This window comes from Taudactylus pleione, unplaced genomic scaffold, assembly GCF_031769625.1.
Source record: "Taudactylus pleione unplaced genomic scaffold, aTauple2 ptg000016l, whole genome shotgun sequence".
Lineage (NCBI taxonomy): Eukaryota > Metazoa > Chordata > Amphibia > Anura > Myobatrachidae > Taudactylus > Taudactylus pleione.
In genome coordinates this window covers 14997588-15013201 of record NW_028284418.1, presented here as the reverse complement: position 1 = coordinate 15013201, position 15614 = coordinate 14997588, and the positions used below count along the sequence as shown (strand labels likewise).

The 15614-nt window shown below is 44.8% G+C and overlaps 1 protein-coding gene across 2 annotated transcripts in view; it reads left to right on the top strand.

The window, feature by feature from the left end:
- CCDC57 (coiled-coil domain containing 57) overlaps window positions 1-15614 on the top strand; it is an 82322-nt gene that overhangs the window by 51291 nt on the left and 15417 nt on the right. For both annotated transcript variants that reach the window (XM_088474935.1, XM_088474934.1), the window contains exons 8-10: window positions 2724-2882; window positions 7479-7641; window positions 9318-9452. In XM_088474935.1, coding sequence (XP_088331061.1) covers window positions 2724-2882; window positions 7479-7641; window positions 9318-9452 — 457 coding nt within the window. The remainder of the gene's footprint in view (window positions 1-2723; window positions 2883-7478; window positions 7642-9317; window positions 9453-15614) is intronic.

Sequence of the window (15614 nt, the reverse complement as noted above, 5' to 3'; positions counted from 1 at the left end):
CGCTCCCTGTGGCCTCCCCCTAGCGCTCCCCTACTGTCAATCACACTGCAAGTAAGTAGTCACTGTTACGGAATACGGTATTGTACCTTGTTACATGCGCAGTGCAACTTATACAAAAACTGCGTTTTACTGAAAATCGCTGAACTCCGTAATCTTCGGCATAGCGTCCAACTCTGAATCGGGCCCGTAGAGCTGGCAAAGATTTGTCAGACACAACCTCCCGTTTATGCATAGCCTGCTATTCAACTATAACTAGCATTTACATGCCCCATGCTCGGCACTGCAAAAACAGATAAAGCAAAGAGCATTGGTGGTGACAGTATCAGTCCCTTTAGTTATATTTACTTTGCTTATAGCTGCTGGCATTGTCCAGCGTGGCAACAGTTAGCTCATTAACTCATGAGGCACAAAATTTAGTCTTGTCGTCAAACTCTCATTTTTATCTCATGTTAATAATCACAGTGCTGCTTTTCCTGGTGCTGTTAGCCAATCTCCCTCTGTGCATGACGTCATGTGCTCTGGGAGCGGGACCGGAACAGGGCACCAGGCCTCCTTGTTACGCCACTGGAAATAGGTTTTGGGAATCCATTTTAAAGTGAACATTGGGGCTGCAGCATTGTGATACTCAGACTTCTGGTCGCAGTGTACTAAAGACACTAGCCTCCTCCTTTTGAATATACTTACTTTTTGACCATTCTGTAAACAATAACAGCCAGGATTGGTCACAATAGGAAGAATCAATGTCTGCATAGCCCACATTACCAATGGGTCATAGCATGTTATACCTACTGCCTCTCAGGACTATTAACGCTATTTAAATATATCTAAACCTATATAAATTCTTAACAGCATGAAAAATATCAAAGTAATCCAATAAGCTAGAATAGGTAGACCACAGGCACTAAGTGTGAAGGCACTACCTACTGTGCAGGCTGAGGCTAGGAGATCTGAACGCACTCCGGTGTGGCACCTCAGACAAACTGTGCCCACCTCCTTCAGTCCAGTATACTGTAAGCGGCCAATGTTCCAACACACTGAGCCTATGCACCATGTGAGAGGTATAGATGATTATTCAGCATGAGCCATGACCAGGCATCAGTACCCTGGGGGCAGGGGATGTTATGCCCCCTGCACACTACCTACCTGATAAGAAATACTGAGGGTCATATGCAGTTATTGCTGTGATATACTGTACTATTTTGTTATCTCACACTTATAGGTAACTAAGTTGGCCAGGAGGATAAGGGCTACACACAAGGCATAGATGTAACTGCATTAGAACAGTGTACAATGTTAAAGGGATAATCATCCTGAGACCATTCATGTGTGTGGTTGCTTCTCAGCCAAGGGAGTGGGCTCACTCACAATTTTGCCTAAGAACACAGCCATGAATAAAGAATGGTACCAAAACATCCTAAAAGAGCAACTTCTCCCAACCATCCAAGAACAGTTTGGTGACGAACAATGCCTTTTCCAGCATGATGGAGCACCTTGCCATAAGGCAAAAGTGACAACTAAGTGGCTCAGGGAACAAAACATTGAAATTTTGAGTCCATGGCCTGGAAACTCCCCAGACCTTAATCCCATTGAGAACTTGTGGTCAATCCTCAAGAGGTGGATGGACAAACAAAACCCCACAAATCCTGACAAACTCCAGGCATTGATTAGGCAAGAATGGGCGACCATCAGTCAGTATGTGGCCCAGAAGTTGATTGACAGCATGACAGGGCGAATTGCAGAGGTCTTTAAAAAGAAGGGTCAACACTGCAAATATTGACTATTTGCATAAACTTAATGTAATTGTCAATAAAAGCCCTTTACACCTATAAAATGCTTGTAATTTTACTTCTGTATACCATAGTAACATCTGACAAAAAGGTCTAAACACACTGATGCAGCAAACTTTGTGAAAACCAATACTTGTGTCATTCTCAAAACTTTTGGCCATGGCTGTAGACTACAGACCTAATATTGGTGTGATTAATGCACTGTCTGTGTGGATAGACATTTTTTAAATATACAGTAATTTGAAGGTGTGGAATAGACTCAGAGTACAAGTCGGAGTGTGATAAAGTATTTGGATAGTGCCATTGGGTTGCGGTATATAAATTGGTGGCTTTCTAAATGGTGCGGAATTTACCATTGGAGGGAAGATTATAACATAATCCAAACTGAGATAATATCATTACAACTGCATATGGGATAGTATTAATAAAGTATCGTATAGGCAAGACAAACTCTTTGGCGCAGATACAATAAATGCAGCAATTTGTCAGACAATATGAGTCACCTCACTCATTAATAATCTTTAACATTATTTATAGTATTAATAAAGGTTGCAATTTCTAAGTGCAACAAACATTCATTTTAAATCACTTCATTACCTCTGTTTATTACACACTTTAATTTATCTTAATTTTGTGCTTAGTTTAGGAGGATTTCTTAGATAGAACCTGAATCAATAAATATATGCTATTATTTTAAATATTACGTAATAAAGTTCAAGGCTTCTTAACAGACAACATACAGTATAACCAACAGTTCACATACATATGGACATATAATCCAATATCTGGTAAGAGAGCATGAAGGTAAAGTAGAATAAAACAGGAAACTGATACCTTTTTTTGGAAATGAAACAGTCCAGCCAAACTGAGGTGAAGAAAATGCTTTTCATTTAATTAAGTTTTGTTCCATAAATGTATTTTTCTACCCGTTTAAAGGCTAATGGATGAGACTACCACACTGAAGGCTGGCTGGGATTCTTACATCGCCCAAGTATCCAAAGACACTGTAAATAAGGACCTTCGGCTTCAGTCCTTGCAGGAGGGGGAGGAGAAGCTGAAAGCTCAGATCAGTAAATACCAGAAGGACATTGAGAGGTAGGTGCGAGTTAGGCACATTGAGAGGTAGGTGCGAGTTAGGCACATTGAGAGGTAGGTGCGAGTTAGGCACAAACTGTGATTTGGTTGGCCAACTTGGTTAATAGGCCACTTTGACCATTCAGTGTATAGTACATTGGGTTGTCTTTACTTGGTTGACAGGGTACACAGACTTTATTTGGAAGTTTGTTTTTTTAGACCAGCCTCCCACTGGGTGTAAAAGGATGTCCCGCTTCTGAACTTCAAAGTGTCCAGGGCTCTCCCTGGCCTAACACAAAACAGGTTTGGTGTATAAGTTTAATGAAAATAATTTTCTCAATACCTTCAAACCGCTTCTCTCACTGCCCTGGTGCTTGATCTACATCAGCTATTAGACTATTAGAGAAGCTCTGTCTGTCCGGCCTGGATAAGGTGCTGCAACATTTAGGTACTGCAATTCTAAAAGAAACAAATAGTATGTTGCAGAATTATTAGGCTTGTGGTGGTGCTTGTTGGCAGGAAATACATCAGTAGATGCAGTAGTGACCAGCATATAATTACTCCCAAGTAGTAAACTTGATCAAACATATACTGCCATCCTGTGTACCCATTATTGTAACATTGCCAGCCTGTTTACTTATATGCCTCTCCCTCTGCCTTGTGACATGATGCTGTTTCCATATGTCAATTGCCCTGATTGATTGACTCCTGACTTGTTTGATTTCTTGATTTCTTTAATAAAAACATAACGGGAAAAAATGCCAACCTGTGTATCTATTACCATAAAAATGCCAGCCTGTGTGCCTATGGCTGCAACATTGCCAGCTTGTGTACACATTTCTGTAGTGTTGCCAGCCTGTGTCTCCATCACACTTTCTCCATCATCGTACCATTGTCAGTTGTTGTCTACATCACATTTACATTGCCAACCAGTGTCACTCTCATAGTACCATTGCCAGCCTCTGTCCCCATCACAGTAACATTAGCAGCCTTTACCCCATCTACATTTTTGTATAACTCCTACTCCACAGTCTTTTTTCCATTCCAGTGATTACAACATTATAAGCTATAATATAACCTCCTTAATGTCTGTTTAGCAGTTCACACAAGCTGAGGTGAGGACCCCCCCACACACACGCACGCACACGGCTCTCAGTGGGTGTTAGGGACAGAAGGATAGAAAGGAGGTGGCCCAGAAGCGAGAGAGGAGAGGGGACAAGGTGAGAGGAAAGAGAGGAGGGTCACGAGAGAGAGAAGGGGCAAGGTGGCACACAGAGGAGGGGTCCTGGGAGTGAGAGAGAGAGGACAAGGTGGCACACAGAGAAGAGGGGTCTCAGGAGTGAGAGAAAAAGGTCAAGGTAGCAGGAAAGAGAGGATGGGACAAGGTGCCACACAGAGGAGTGGACCTAAGAGTGAGAGAGAGGAGAGGGGATAAGGTGGTAGGGCAGAGAGGAGAGGTCCCAGGAGTAAGGAAAGGGAACAAGGTGCCAGAACAGCGAGGAGTCGTCTCAGGAGAAAGAGAGGAGAGGGGACAAGGTTGCAGGACACAGAGGAAGAGTCCCAGGAGAAAGGGAGAGGGGATAAGGTGGCAAGGCAGAAAGGAGTGGTCCCAGGAGAAAGGAGAGGGCACAAGGTGCCAGATGAGAGAGTCATGGTTGGAGGAGAGAGAGAGAGGAAGGGTCAAAGGAGAGAGAGAAAAAAAAAAAACAACCACTGCAGGAACAGGTTATTTGTAAGTAAAATTAGATGGTTGGCCCAACTGAGTTAAGCAAACTATTGCTTCACATTGAGGCACTGTGATTGGATGACAGGTTTTTTGTGTATGCGGACAGATATCTCAGCCTGGGGTTTGATTACTTTTATGATCTACAAATCTAGATGTAAAATTAATTTCTGTTAAAAATATAGCCACCTCGTGCCCTCAGAAATGTTTTTTTGCATCCTTGATAAAGAACATAAAAGACAAAACTGCAAGCGCTAATACCTGCTATTTAGATCGTATTGATCTCTACATGCAGATAAACCCAATAAAAAGCCAGCACCAGTGATAAAGAACCACTGCCCAATTATATTATCTGTAATGACCAGGCCATAGCCAACAGGCACAAAGAACATCTCTAGGTTGTTTATTTGAATGAAATAGTGTTGACAATCTTATCGTGGGGCAAAGTGACATACAACATACAATAGGACACCCTGGTCCATTCTTGCTTATCTCTGGTGAAACAAGCATACAATTATAGACATAAAATGCTACTTTTTTACGTGATTAATTCTTATCTAAATTGCGTTTTAAAGAAAATACTTTTATTTAAGAATTATTATTTTTTGCAAAGCCTCCACCAGGAGACTGAACTGATTAATTGAATATGCGACACTTGCGATTGAGTCTGAATCTGTATACGAAGTGGTACAGTGCAGCTTTTATCCACAACAAGTTTCATAGTGCTTCATTTACAGACCCTGTCGCACACAGATATATAAGTGTTGCATATGAAATGACTCAGTGCAGGCTTCTGGTGCATCTTAGTTGCATTGTGTCTAAGATGCATTTTCGGTCAAAAAAGACACTCTGCGTAAGTAGAGTTGTACAGGACCTGGCGGCTCACTTGCACCAGGTGTCTAACTACATATGTCAAACACTGCATAATTGGGATATAGTTGATATACCGACGGCCAACAAACCGTCTGTCTAAATACCTGCGTCTAAATCCTGACACGGGACTAAAGACAGGCGTCTAAATACTGACACCCGTCTAGATCCCGACGCCGGAATCTCGTGACACGGCTTCCCAAACCAAGGTAAGCCAGCCCGTTTTAGCTGCGGAGGGGGGGATTAGGTTTAGGCAATTAGGGTTAGGCTGCGGGGAGGGGGGGGTTAGGGTTAGGCACCTCCGGGGGGAGGTTAGGGTTAGGTACCCCCCCGGGGAGGGTTAGGATTAGGGTGCGGGGAGAGGGGGTTAGGATTAGGCACCTCCGGGGGGAGAGTTAGGATTAGGCACCCCCCGGGGAGATTAGGATTAGGCACCACTAAGGGAGGGCTAGGAGGGAGAGAGGGATAAGGTTAGTGTACTTAAGGGGAGGGGCCCTAGATTGCACACCCTAAGCACAATATGAGGTGCTACCTGCTGATTGTAGTGCTGCAAGCATAAAGAGACAAATGTAAGTGCACACTCTAACCATGCTGAACCTAATAATATAACTGCTAAATAGCATCAAAGAGGTTCTCTACATAATAATGGCCATAATTATGGGCCTGCCCACCGCATCCAGGTGACCTCTATCAGGCAGGTCCCTAACACTCCTATGGAACAAATATAGGGAACCCAGCAGAACCGCCCCATGGCTCACACTAGTGTGAGATTAAAGTGAGGGTTAAAGAATAATAAAGAAAGCCTATGTGTTAAGTCCTACATAAGTAGGAGGTTATAATAAAAAGTGTATAAAGTGCTACATATATAAAAAACAAACTAAAGAAGTGAAAAAGTGTACATTATCATGCCATGAAGCAGTCCAGCTACACCAGCCCAGAGAGCCCCGCACCCCAGTACCAGTCCCAAAACTGACACACAGCATATATATAATAGGTCTTACCCTCACTGTGCCTCATTAGATGTGAAGTTTTGGAGTGCAAGGACTCCTTGCTAATTAAAAACTCACAGGAACAGGTAGGAGGGGTGCTAATCAAGGTGGAAAGAGACTCGTCCTTCCAGTGTACATACATACACACAGTACGAAATACATAGGGGGAGGGGCCCTAGATTGCACACCCTAAGCACAATGTGAGGTGCTACCTGCTGAGACTTGTAGCACTGTGTTAAGGACCTGCCTGATAGAGGACACCTAATAATTATGGCCATTATTATGCAAAGAACCTCTTTGATGCTATTTAGCAGTTATATTATTAGGATCAGCATAGTTAGAGTGTGCACTTCCATCTGTCTCTTTATGCTTGCAGGGTTAGTGTACTTACCTGCCCCTGTCGGGAACTCTTAGCATTGGGATTCTGGCGTCGGTATTTCAGTAGCCCCCGGGATATTATACCCAACCCTGCATAATTGCCACAAGTCTTACACATTCAGTTATATACCCACTGTGACCTGTAGGTGTCACTACTTCTTTCACTATTATTACAATATATAATTATTTTTATACATACTACTTTATTTTCTGAAAGTTGTTAGGGTATTTTCTCAAAGTGGCCATTTAAATTTAGTGCAGATGAAAGAAAATTTTTGGTAACATATGTAAAATGTATTAATAAATTTCAGAATTAAATGATTGGCAGATTTCATGTGAATACTGTTGTAGTATATCCTGATACTGGTTACAGGGCTGCAAAACTGTGGGCTTCCCCTTTTGATGGAAGTGGGAGGGAACATTCCTAGTAATAAAGGTGTAATGCCTAGAATCAGTGTAAAATCTTTTTTTTATGGTTAACTCCTTGTCGCCCAGGTTACACTGTACTTTGGTGATTTTGCTTAACATTGGTGAAATGAGGATAATTTGTTTTACTTTGTCCAAGTGCTTTTTGTTACCCTTTTCTACCAAGTAGCCATGCCTGGCTGTGTCTGTAGTGCTTATATAGATTTTTACAGGCCATTCTTTTCCCACCAGGTACCAGCAGCAGATGGCATGCTCATTGGACAGGGAACGTATGTTTGAGCAGGCTAAAGTGCAGGCTGAGCTGGACTGTCAGAAGCGTTGTGAGCAGGCAGAGAAAGCCCAGTATCAGAAATCGGAGAAATTGATAGAAAGTCTCAGTGGAGCTAAGGAACAGGTAGGTGGCCAGGGATTAAAACCTGTTTACTTTTCATGGCCACAAGTGCGCCTGCACCTGTCCTCTGGGTGACACAGACTGTTTGTCTGCACACATTATAGGAATATTTTCTGCATTCAGCAGAACTTAGAATATAGACAAAAAAAAAAAAAAGAATATTATTTAGGTATTGTTCACCATCTGATTTGCTTTTCGCATTGTTAGTGTCCAAGCATGCTTATTAGGCCTTAAGAGCGCATACTACATATTTAAAATGAATTTGAGTGTGTACTGGACTTAGTGCAGTCTGAGTAAAAGAATGATTGCAGAGTAGAGTTAATATAAAATACAATTCTTGAGTAAACAGTCTAAAAATCTGTACCCTCCCCCCTTTGTCTAGTACATCCTGCAATAATGCCTTTAGTAGTATTGTAAATTATTTTCTGGTGTTTGCTGGAGATACTATACATGGGGGCAACCATTACAGAGGTACATGGGGGCAACCATTACAGAGGTACATGGGGGCAACCACTACAGAAGTACATGGGGGCAACCACTACAGAGGTACATGGGGGCAAGTACTACAGAGGTACATGGGGGCAACCACTACAGAGGTACATGGGGGCAACCACTACAGAGGTACATGGGGGCAACCACTACAGAGGTACATGGGGGCAACCACTACAGAGGTACATGGGGGCAACCACTACAGAGGTACATGGGGGCAACCATTACAGAGGTACATGGGGGCAACCACTACAGAGGTACATGGGGGCAACCACTACAGAGGTACATGGGGGCAACCACTGCAGAGGTACATGGGGGCAACCACTACAGAGGTACATGGGGGCAACCACTACAGAGGTACATGGGGGCAACCACTACAGAAATGCATTGTGGTGACCACAGCAGGGGTGCAGAGTGGTGATCACAGCAGGAGTGCAGACTGGTGACCACAGCAGGAGTGCAGACTGGTGACCACAGCTGGGGTGCAGAGGGGTGACCACAGCAGGGGTGCAGAGGGGTGACCACAGCAGGGGTACAGAGTGGTGACCACAGCAGGGTTACAGATTGGTGACCACAGCAGGAGTGCAGAGTGGTGACCACAGCAGGGGTGCAGAGGGGTGACCACAGCAGGGGTGCAGAGGGGTGACCACAGCAGGGGTGCAGAGTGGTGACCACAGCAGGGGTGCAGAGGGGTGACCACAGCAGGGGTACAGAGTGGTGACCACAGCAGGGGTGCACTGTGGTTACCACAGCAGGGGTACAAAGTGGTGACCACAGCAGGGTTGTAGAGTGGTGACCACAGCAGGGTTGTAGAGTGGTGACCACAGCAGGGGTGCAGAGTGGTGACCACAGCAGGGGTACAGAGTGGTGACCACAGCAGGGGTGCAGAGTGGTGACCACAGCAGGGGTACAGAGTGGTGACCACAGCAGGGGTGCAGAGTGATGACCACAGCAGGGGTGCAGAGGGGTGACCACAGCAGGGGTGCAGAGGGGTGACCACAGCAGGGGTGCAGAGGGGTGACCACAGCAGGGGTGCAGAGGGGTGACCACAGCAGGGGTGCAGAGTGGTGACCAAAGCAGGGGTGCAGAGTGGTGACCACAGCAGGGGTGAATAGCTTGTTACCAACTAACTTTACTCTAAAATATTTTTGGTACATTATTTGCGATGAAAAGGTTTTTTATATATACAGCTAGAGGCTGAACTGAAGGAAAGGGAGAGGAGACTGGGAGAGCTTCAAGTCTTGGTGAACACTCTTTCTTGGGAGAGGGATAAGGCTGTGAGCATCAGCAGGAAAACTGGAGTACTGACAGACCCAGGACAAGAGGTACAATATAAATATCTCTTCATTCTATCATGATGGCATCCCTCATACTAAGGGCATGTGCATTACTGGTCACGTGTGGACAGTAAATGCTGTTAAATGTCTTACAAAGCAGCAAAGTTCTGTGAGAAGAAAGATCCATTTCCCTGCAGTGCTAAGTGTGTTTGCTGGACTATCGAGTTACTGGAGTAACCAGTGTGTTACAGCAAAAGGTTTTACTGCTTCTAGAAGCTGCAGCGATCCCATGTTACAAATGACTTAATGGGAAGATATGATGGCTGTTAATCTTATCTAGTCTATAAAACAAATCTTTCTAATGGCGCTGTAATGGATTGGGGAAGAAATCTTATCAGTTAGAGAGGTGTTGTATTTATTTGTGTTATAACCAGTAGTTTCTAAGCCGGTAAATTTCTCTTCATTCCTTAATCTTACCCCTAAGGCCGGTATCCAATTAGCCGCGGTAAATCACTGCGGCTAATTACCTCGGCCGGGGCTATCCAATGCCGGCACTTATCAGGGGAAACCAAATCTGTGATAAGAGGCTGTGTTTCTCACGATCGTGGCAGTGAAAATAGATCTGCGAATGTTTTCGTGAGATAAACAGAAAGTTTTCAGACGTAAAAAACTGTGTTTAATTGGATAGCACGAAAAAACAATCAGCGAAAAAGACCTAAAAGTCGTCGAAAATAAACAGTTTTTTGCGTTCAAAATTTTTTTGCAGCTAATTGGATATGGGCCATAGATGGAGATTTCTGTCCTGGAGTCCAAGCATTCACAGCAGCATTGATTTTAAACTACATGATAGAAATTTGGGGGTTCCTCTCACAATATCTGCTCCGGTTAGAAGTATTAACATATCAACAGCTTAATATGATCGGGTTAGCACAGCAAATTTAGGTAATTACTTCAGATGCCCTCACCCTGTTGTCAGTATTTATAATAATCCTCTTCTATTCTAGACTTAAGCCGCCCATACACGGTGCAATAGGCACTGTGCAGCGCGACGGGGGATCCGATGTCCGACATATCGGGCGGTCCCCACACACGGTGCGATCGGGTGGCCGACCGCCCGATATGCCGGCTCCTTTCTCCCCCACCCGCATAGCGCTGCATGGGATCGCACATCGCATCCACTGATCGACTGTTCCTGCAATAAGATCAGGGGGTGCGATGTACGACCCCACGGGTGCACGCTCGGTCCGGCATCATGCTCATACACGGTGCGATATAGCAGCCAAATCGTACCAATCCGTCGGATCGCCTGCTTTATCGCACCGTGTATGGCCCGCTTTACTCTATATGCCACTTGTTTGTCTCCATAATGCAACATATATATCAGTGCTGTACATAAGCCTCAATGTGTATCTAATTTTATGGGCACTTTTGGGCCTCTTGTTAGCATTTGAATGATTTTTGCCAATACAGTTTCACCCTATATTATTTGATATATGATCTGGGTTATTCTGACTGTACATGTAAATTGTTGTCAAGATTTCATAAAAACAGTGGATGTCCTGTACTAAGCACAAAATGACTAGAGGTGCTTTTTGATTTTCACAAATTATTAGATGAGGAACGAGAATGAACTCCTATGAGTCAGTGTGATTACCAGGTTAGGAATAACCTTACCTGCAAAGTCTGACTCTGAAAAATAAGTAAATTATCAGTTGGTTAGACATAATCTTTTAAAGAAACACTTGAATATGAAAACTAGAGATATGCGCCGACCCCTGTGTTTTGGTTTTGGATCTGGATCTCCCCTGGTTTTGGATCTGGATTGGTCTTGCCAAAACCTCACCTCCGTGTTTTTTTTTCGTGTTTTGGTTTTGGATCTGGATTTTTTTCTTAAAAAATTATAAAAACAGCTAATATCACATAAAATGGGCCTGTTTTTTGTTCCTACAGTATAATTAACCTCAATAACATTTATTTCCAGTCATTTCCAATCAATTTTGACCACCTCACAATATTATTTGCTTCATCTACTTAAGGCCCAAAGGGTACATCCAGCTAGCTGGCTGACTAAGCTAAGGCACACAGTGAGCGGCACTAACATGTGGCAGTTCAGCTTCTAATTTCCAACACGGATACAGTGTGTTATACAGTATGTGTTGGATACACCAATAGTACACTTACTGTGACAGCAGTGTTGGCAGAGCGGGGTTGCTGACAGTGTCCTCAGTACATGGAATGGCAGTGCTGCGGTGCTGGCAGTGTCCTCAGTACATGGAATGGCAGTGCTGCGGTGCTGGCAGTGTCCTCAGTGAAGGGTACCGGTGATGTCGGCAGTGCGGGAGTACCAGCGGTGTCTTTAGTGCAGGTTTGCTGGCTGTGTCGGCAGTGCCAGGGTGCCAGCGGTGTCCTCATTGCAGGTTTGGTGACTGTGTCGGCAGTGCGGGGGTTGCTGGCGGTGTCCTCAGTACATGGAATGGCAGTGTTCTCAGTGTAGGGTACCGGCGGTGTTGGCACAGCGGGGGTGCCAGCGGTGTCCTCAGTGCAGGTTTGCTGACTGTGTCGGCAGTGCAGGGGTGTTCTCAATGCAGAGTGCCGGCGGTGTCGGCAGAGCGGGGGTACCAGCGGTGTCCTCAGTGCAGGTTTGCTGACTGTGTCGGCAGTGCAGGGGTGCTGGTGGTGTCCTCAGTGTGGGAGTGTCGGCAGTGTGGGGGTCGCTGCGCTCGGATCGCCCCGGATCCCCGAAATTCGGATGGGTTTGGATCTCTGAGATCCGAACCCACTCATCTCTAATGAAAACACATATTACAGTATGGGACTTTCATACATAGGCTGCGACAGGTGTGATTGTCTTGGACACCAATCACACTGAACATCCAATAACAAAGGGGAGATACAACAATAAAGATTGGCAATTGCAGAAACACATGCTATTGGCTGGAACATCAGTGACATATTGTAACATGATTGGGGTGAATAGTAGGGGAACATCTCTCTTGTCACATATGCTCCCCCACCATTCACTTATTGTCACGTGTCACTACCGCTGGAGAACCCCATGTCATCCCCCTCCACACACTACTATGACACACACACACATACACATAGTACACTACCGCTGGAGTACCCCATGTCATCCCCCTCCACACACTACTATGACACACACACACATACACATAGTACACTACCGCTGGAGTACCCCATGTCATCCCCCTCCACACATTATTATGACACACACACATACACGTAGTACACTACTGCTGGAGTACCTCATGTCATCCCCCTACACACATTACTATGACACACACGTAGTACACTACCGCTGGAGTACCCCATGTCATCCCCCTCCACACATTACTATGACACACCCACATACACGTAGTACACTACTGCTGGAGTACCTCATGTCATCCCCCTACACACATCACTATGACACACACACACGTAGTACACTACCGCTGGAGTACCCCATGTCATCCCCCTCCACACATTACTATGACACACACACACACGTAGTACACTACCCCTGGAGAACCCCATGTCATCCCCCTCCACACATTATTATGACACACACATATACACGTAGTACACTACTGCTGGAGTACCTCATGTCATCCCCCTCCACACATTATTATGACACACACATACACGTAGTACACTACTGCTGGAGTACCCCATGTCATCCCCCTCCACACATTACTATGACACACACACATACACGTAGTACACTACTGCTGGAGTACCCCATGTCATCCCCCTCCACACATTACTATGACACACACACATACACGTAGTACACTACTGCTGGAGTACCTCATGTCATCCCCCTACACACATTACTATGACACACACACACACGTAGTACACTACTGCTGGAGTACCCCATGTCATCCCCCTCCACACATTACTATGACACACACACATACACGTAGTACACTACTGCTGGAGAACCCCATGTCATCCCCCTCCACACATTATTATGACACACACACACACACGTAGTACACTACTGCTGGAGTACCTCATGTCATCCCCCTCCACACATTACTATGACACAAACACACGTAGTACACTACTGCTGGAGAACCCCATGTCATCCCCCTCCACACACTACTATGACACACACACACATACTCGTAGTACACTACTGCTGGAGAACCCCATGTCATCCCCCTCCACACACTACTATGACACACACACACATACTCGTAGTACACTACTGCTGGAGTACCTCATGTCATCCCCCTCCACACATTACTATGACACACACACACACGTAGTACACTACTGCTGGAGTACCTCATGTCATCCCCCTCCACACATTACTATGACACACACACACACGTAGTACACTACTGCTGGAGTACCTCATGTCATCCCCCTCCACACATTACTATGACACACACACACACGTAGTACACTACTGCTGGAGAACCCCATGTCATCCCCCTCCACACACTACTATGACACACACACACATACACGTAGTACACTACTGCTGGAGTACCTCATGTCATCCCCCTACACACATTACTATGACACACACACACGTAGTACACTACCGCTGGAGTACCCCATGTCATCCCCCTCCACACACTACTATGACACACACACATACACGTAGTACACTACTGCTGGAGTACCTCATGTCATCCCCCTACACACATCATTGTGACACACACACACGTAGTACACTACCGCTGGAGTACCCCATGTCATCCCCCTCCACACATTACTATGACACACACACACATACACGTAGTACACTACTGCTGGAGTACCTCATGTCATCCCCCTCCACACACTACTATGACACACACACATACACACATAGTACACTACCGCTGGAGTACCCCATGTCATCCCCCTCCACACATTACTATGACACACATACACACGTAGTACACTACTGCTGGAGTACCTCATGTCATCCCCCTACACACATCACTATGACACACATACACACGTAGTACACTACTGCTGGAGTACCTCATGTCATCCCCCTCCACACATTACTATGACACATACACGTAGTACACTACCGCTGGAGTACCCCATGTCATCCCCCTCCACACACTACTATGACACACACACATACACATAGTACACTACTGCTGGAGTACCCCATGTCATCCCCCTCCACACATTACTATGACACACACACATACACGTAGTACACTACCACTGGAGTACCTCATGCCATCCCCCTCCACACATTACTATGACACACACACATACACGTAGTACACTACTGCTGGAGTACCCCATGTCATCCCCCTCCACACATTACTATGACACACACACACACACACACACACACACGTAGTACACTACCACTGGAGTACCTCATGCCATCCCTCTCCACCCAGGCACACTTGAATATATCTATCATGAATTTTCAAACAGCAAAAAGGGGAATCCTGAAATGTTATTTTGCAGTCTGTGAATTAAGCAGAATACTGTTAAAAATAATCAAATTTATTACTATAATATGGATTAAAAGCAGCTATTTTCAATTTTGTTCACACATGCCGCTAAATTCAATAATAAGCTAATGTTATCAATACAAACAGAATAAATCACAAAAACACATGCATTTTGCTCTCACTATTAATGTCATGTTGTTCAAGTGTTCCAAAATAGGGGTTTTTTTGCGTGTCCAATGGTCGTAGCACGAGCACAGTCCCGGTGTAAAACTGTTTGTGACAGCCTCAGGATAACCCTCCCCTGTCAGTAAAGGATATATGTAGGACTGCGGGCCAAGTGTGATAGGGTGTAGCAAATATACTTAAAACGGCTGAGTTTAATAAGGCAAAACCTGGTTGGTTTGCCTTATTAAACATTGGCAATTTAAATTTATCTCAAGACCCCTTTTTTCAACATTATATGCATGTGTGTACCAACTAGGACAATGATGTGTTCCAATGTGAACTCTGTGATCCATGATAAGCAAAGGACTCGGGGTGTTTATGATTTCAGGATGTATGTAATGTTTCTTCTGGAATGTCTATAGAATGTAAGCTTGCGAGCAGGGTCCTCTTACCTCTATGTCTGCCTGATATTACCTGGTGTTCTTTTATCACTGTTTGTTCCCAATTGTAAAGCACAACAGAGTATCCTGTTGCTATATAAGTGACTCACTCAGGTAACGTCACTGCTGCCAGGTCTCATAACCATATATGGGTACATCAGTATCCAACCGTCTCAAAGTTT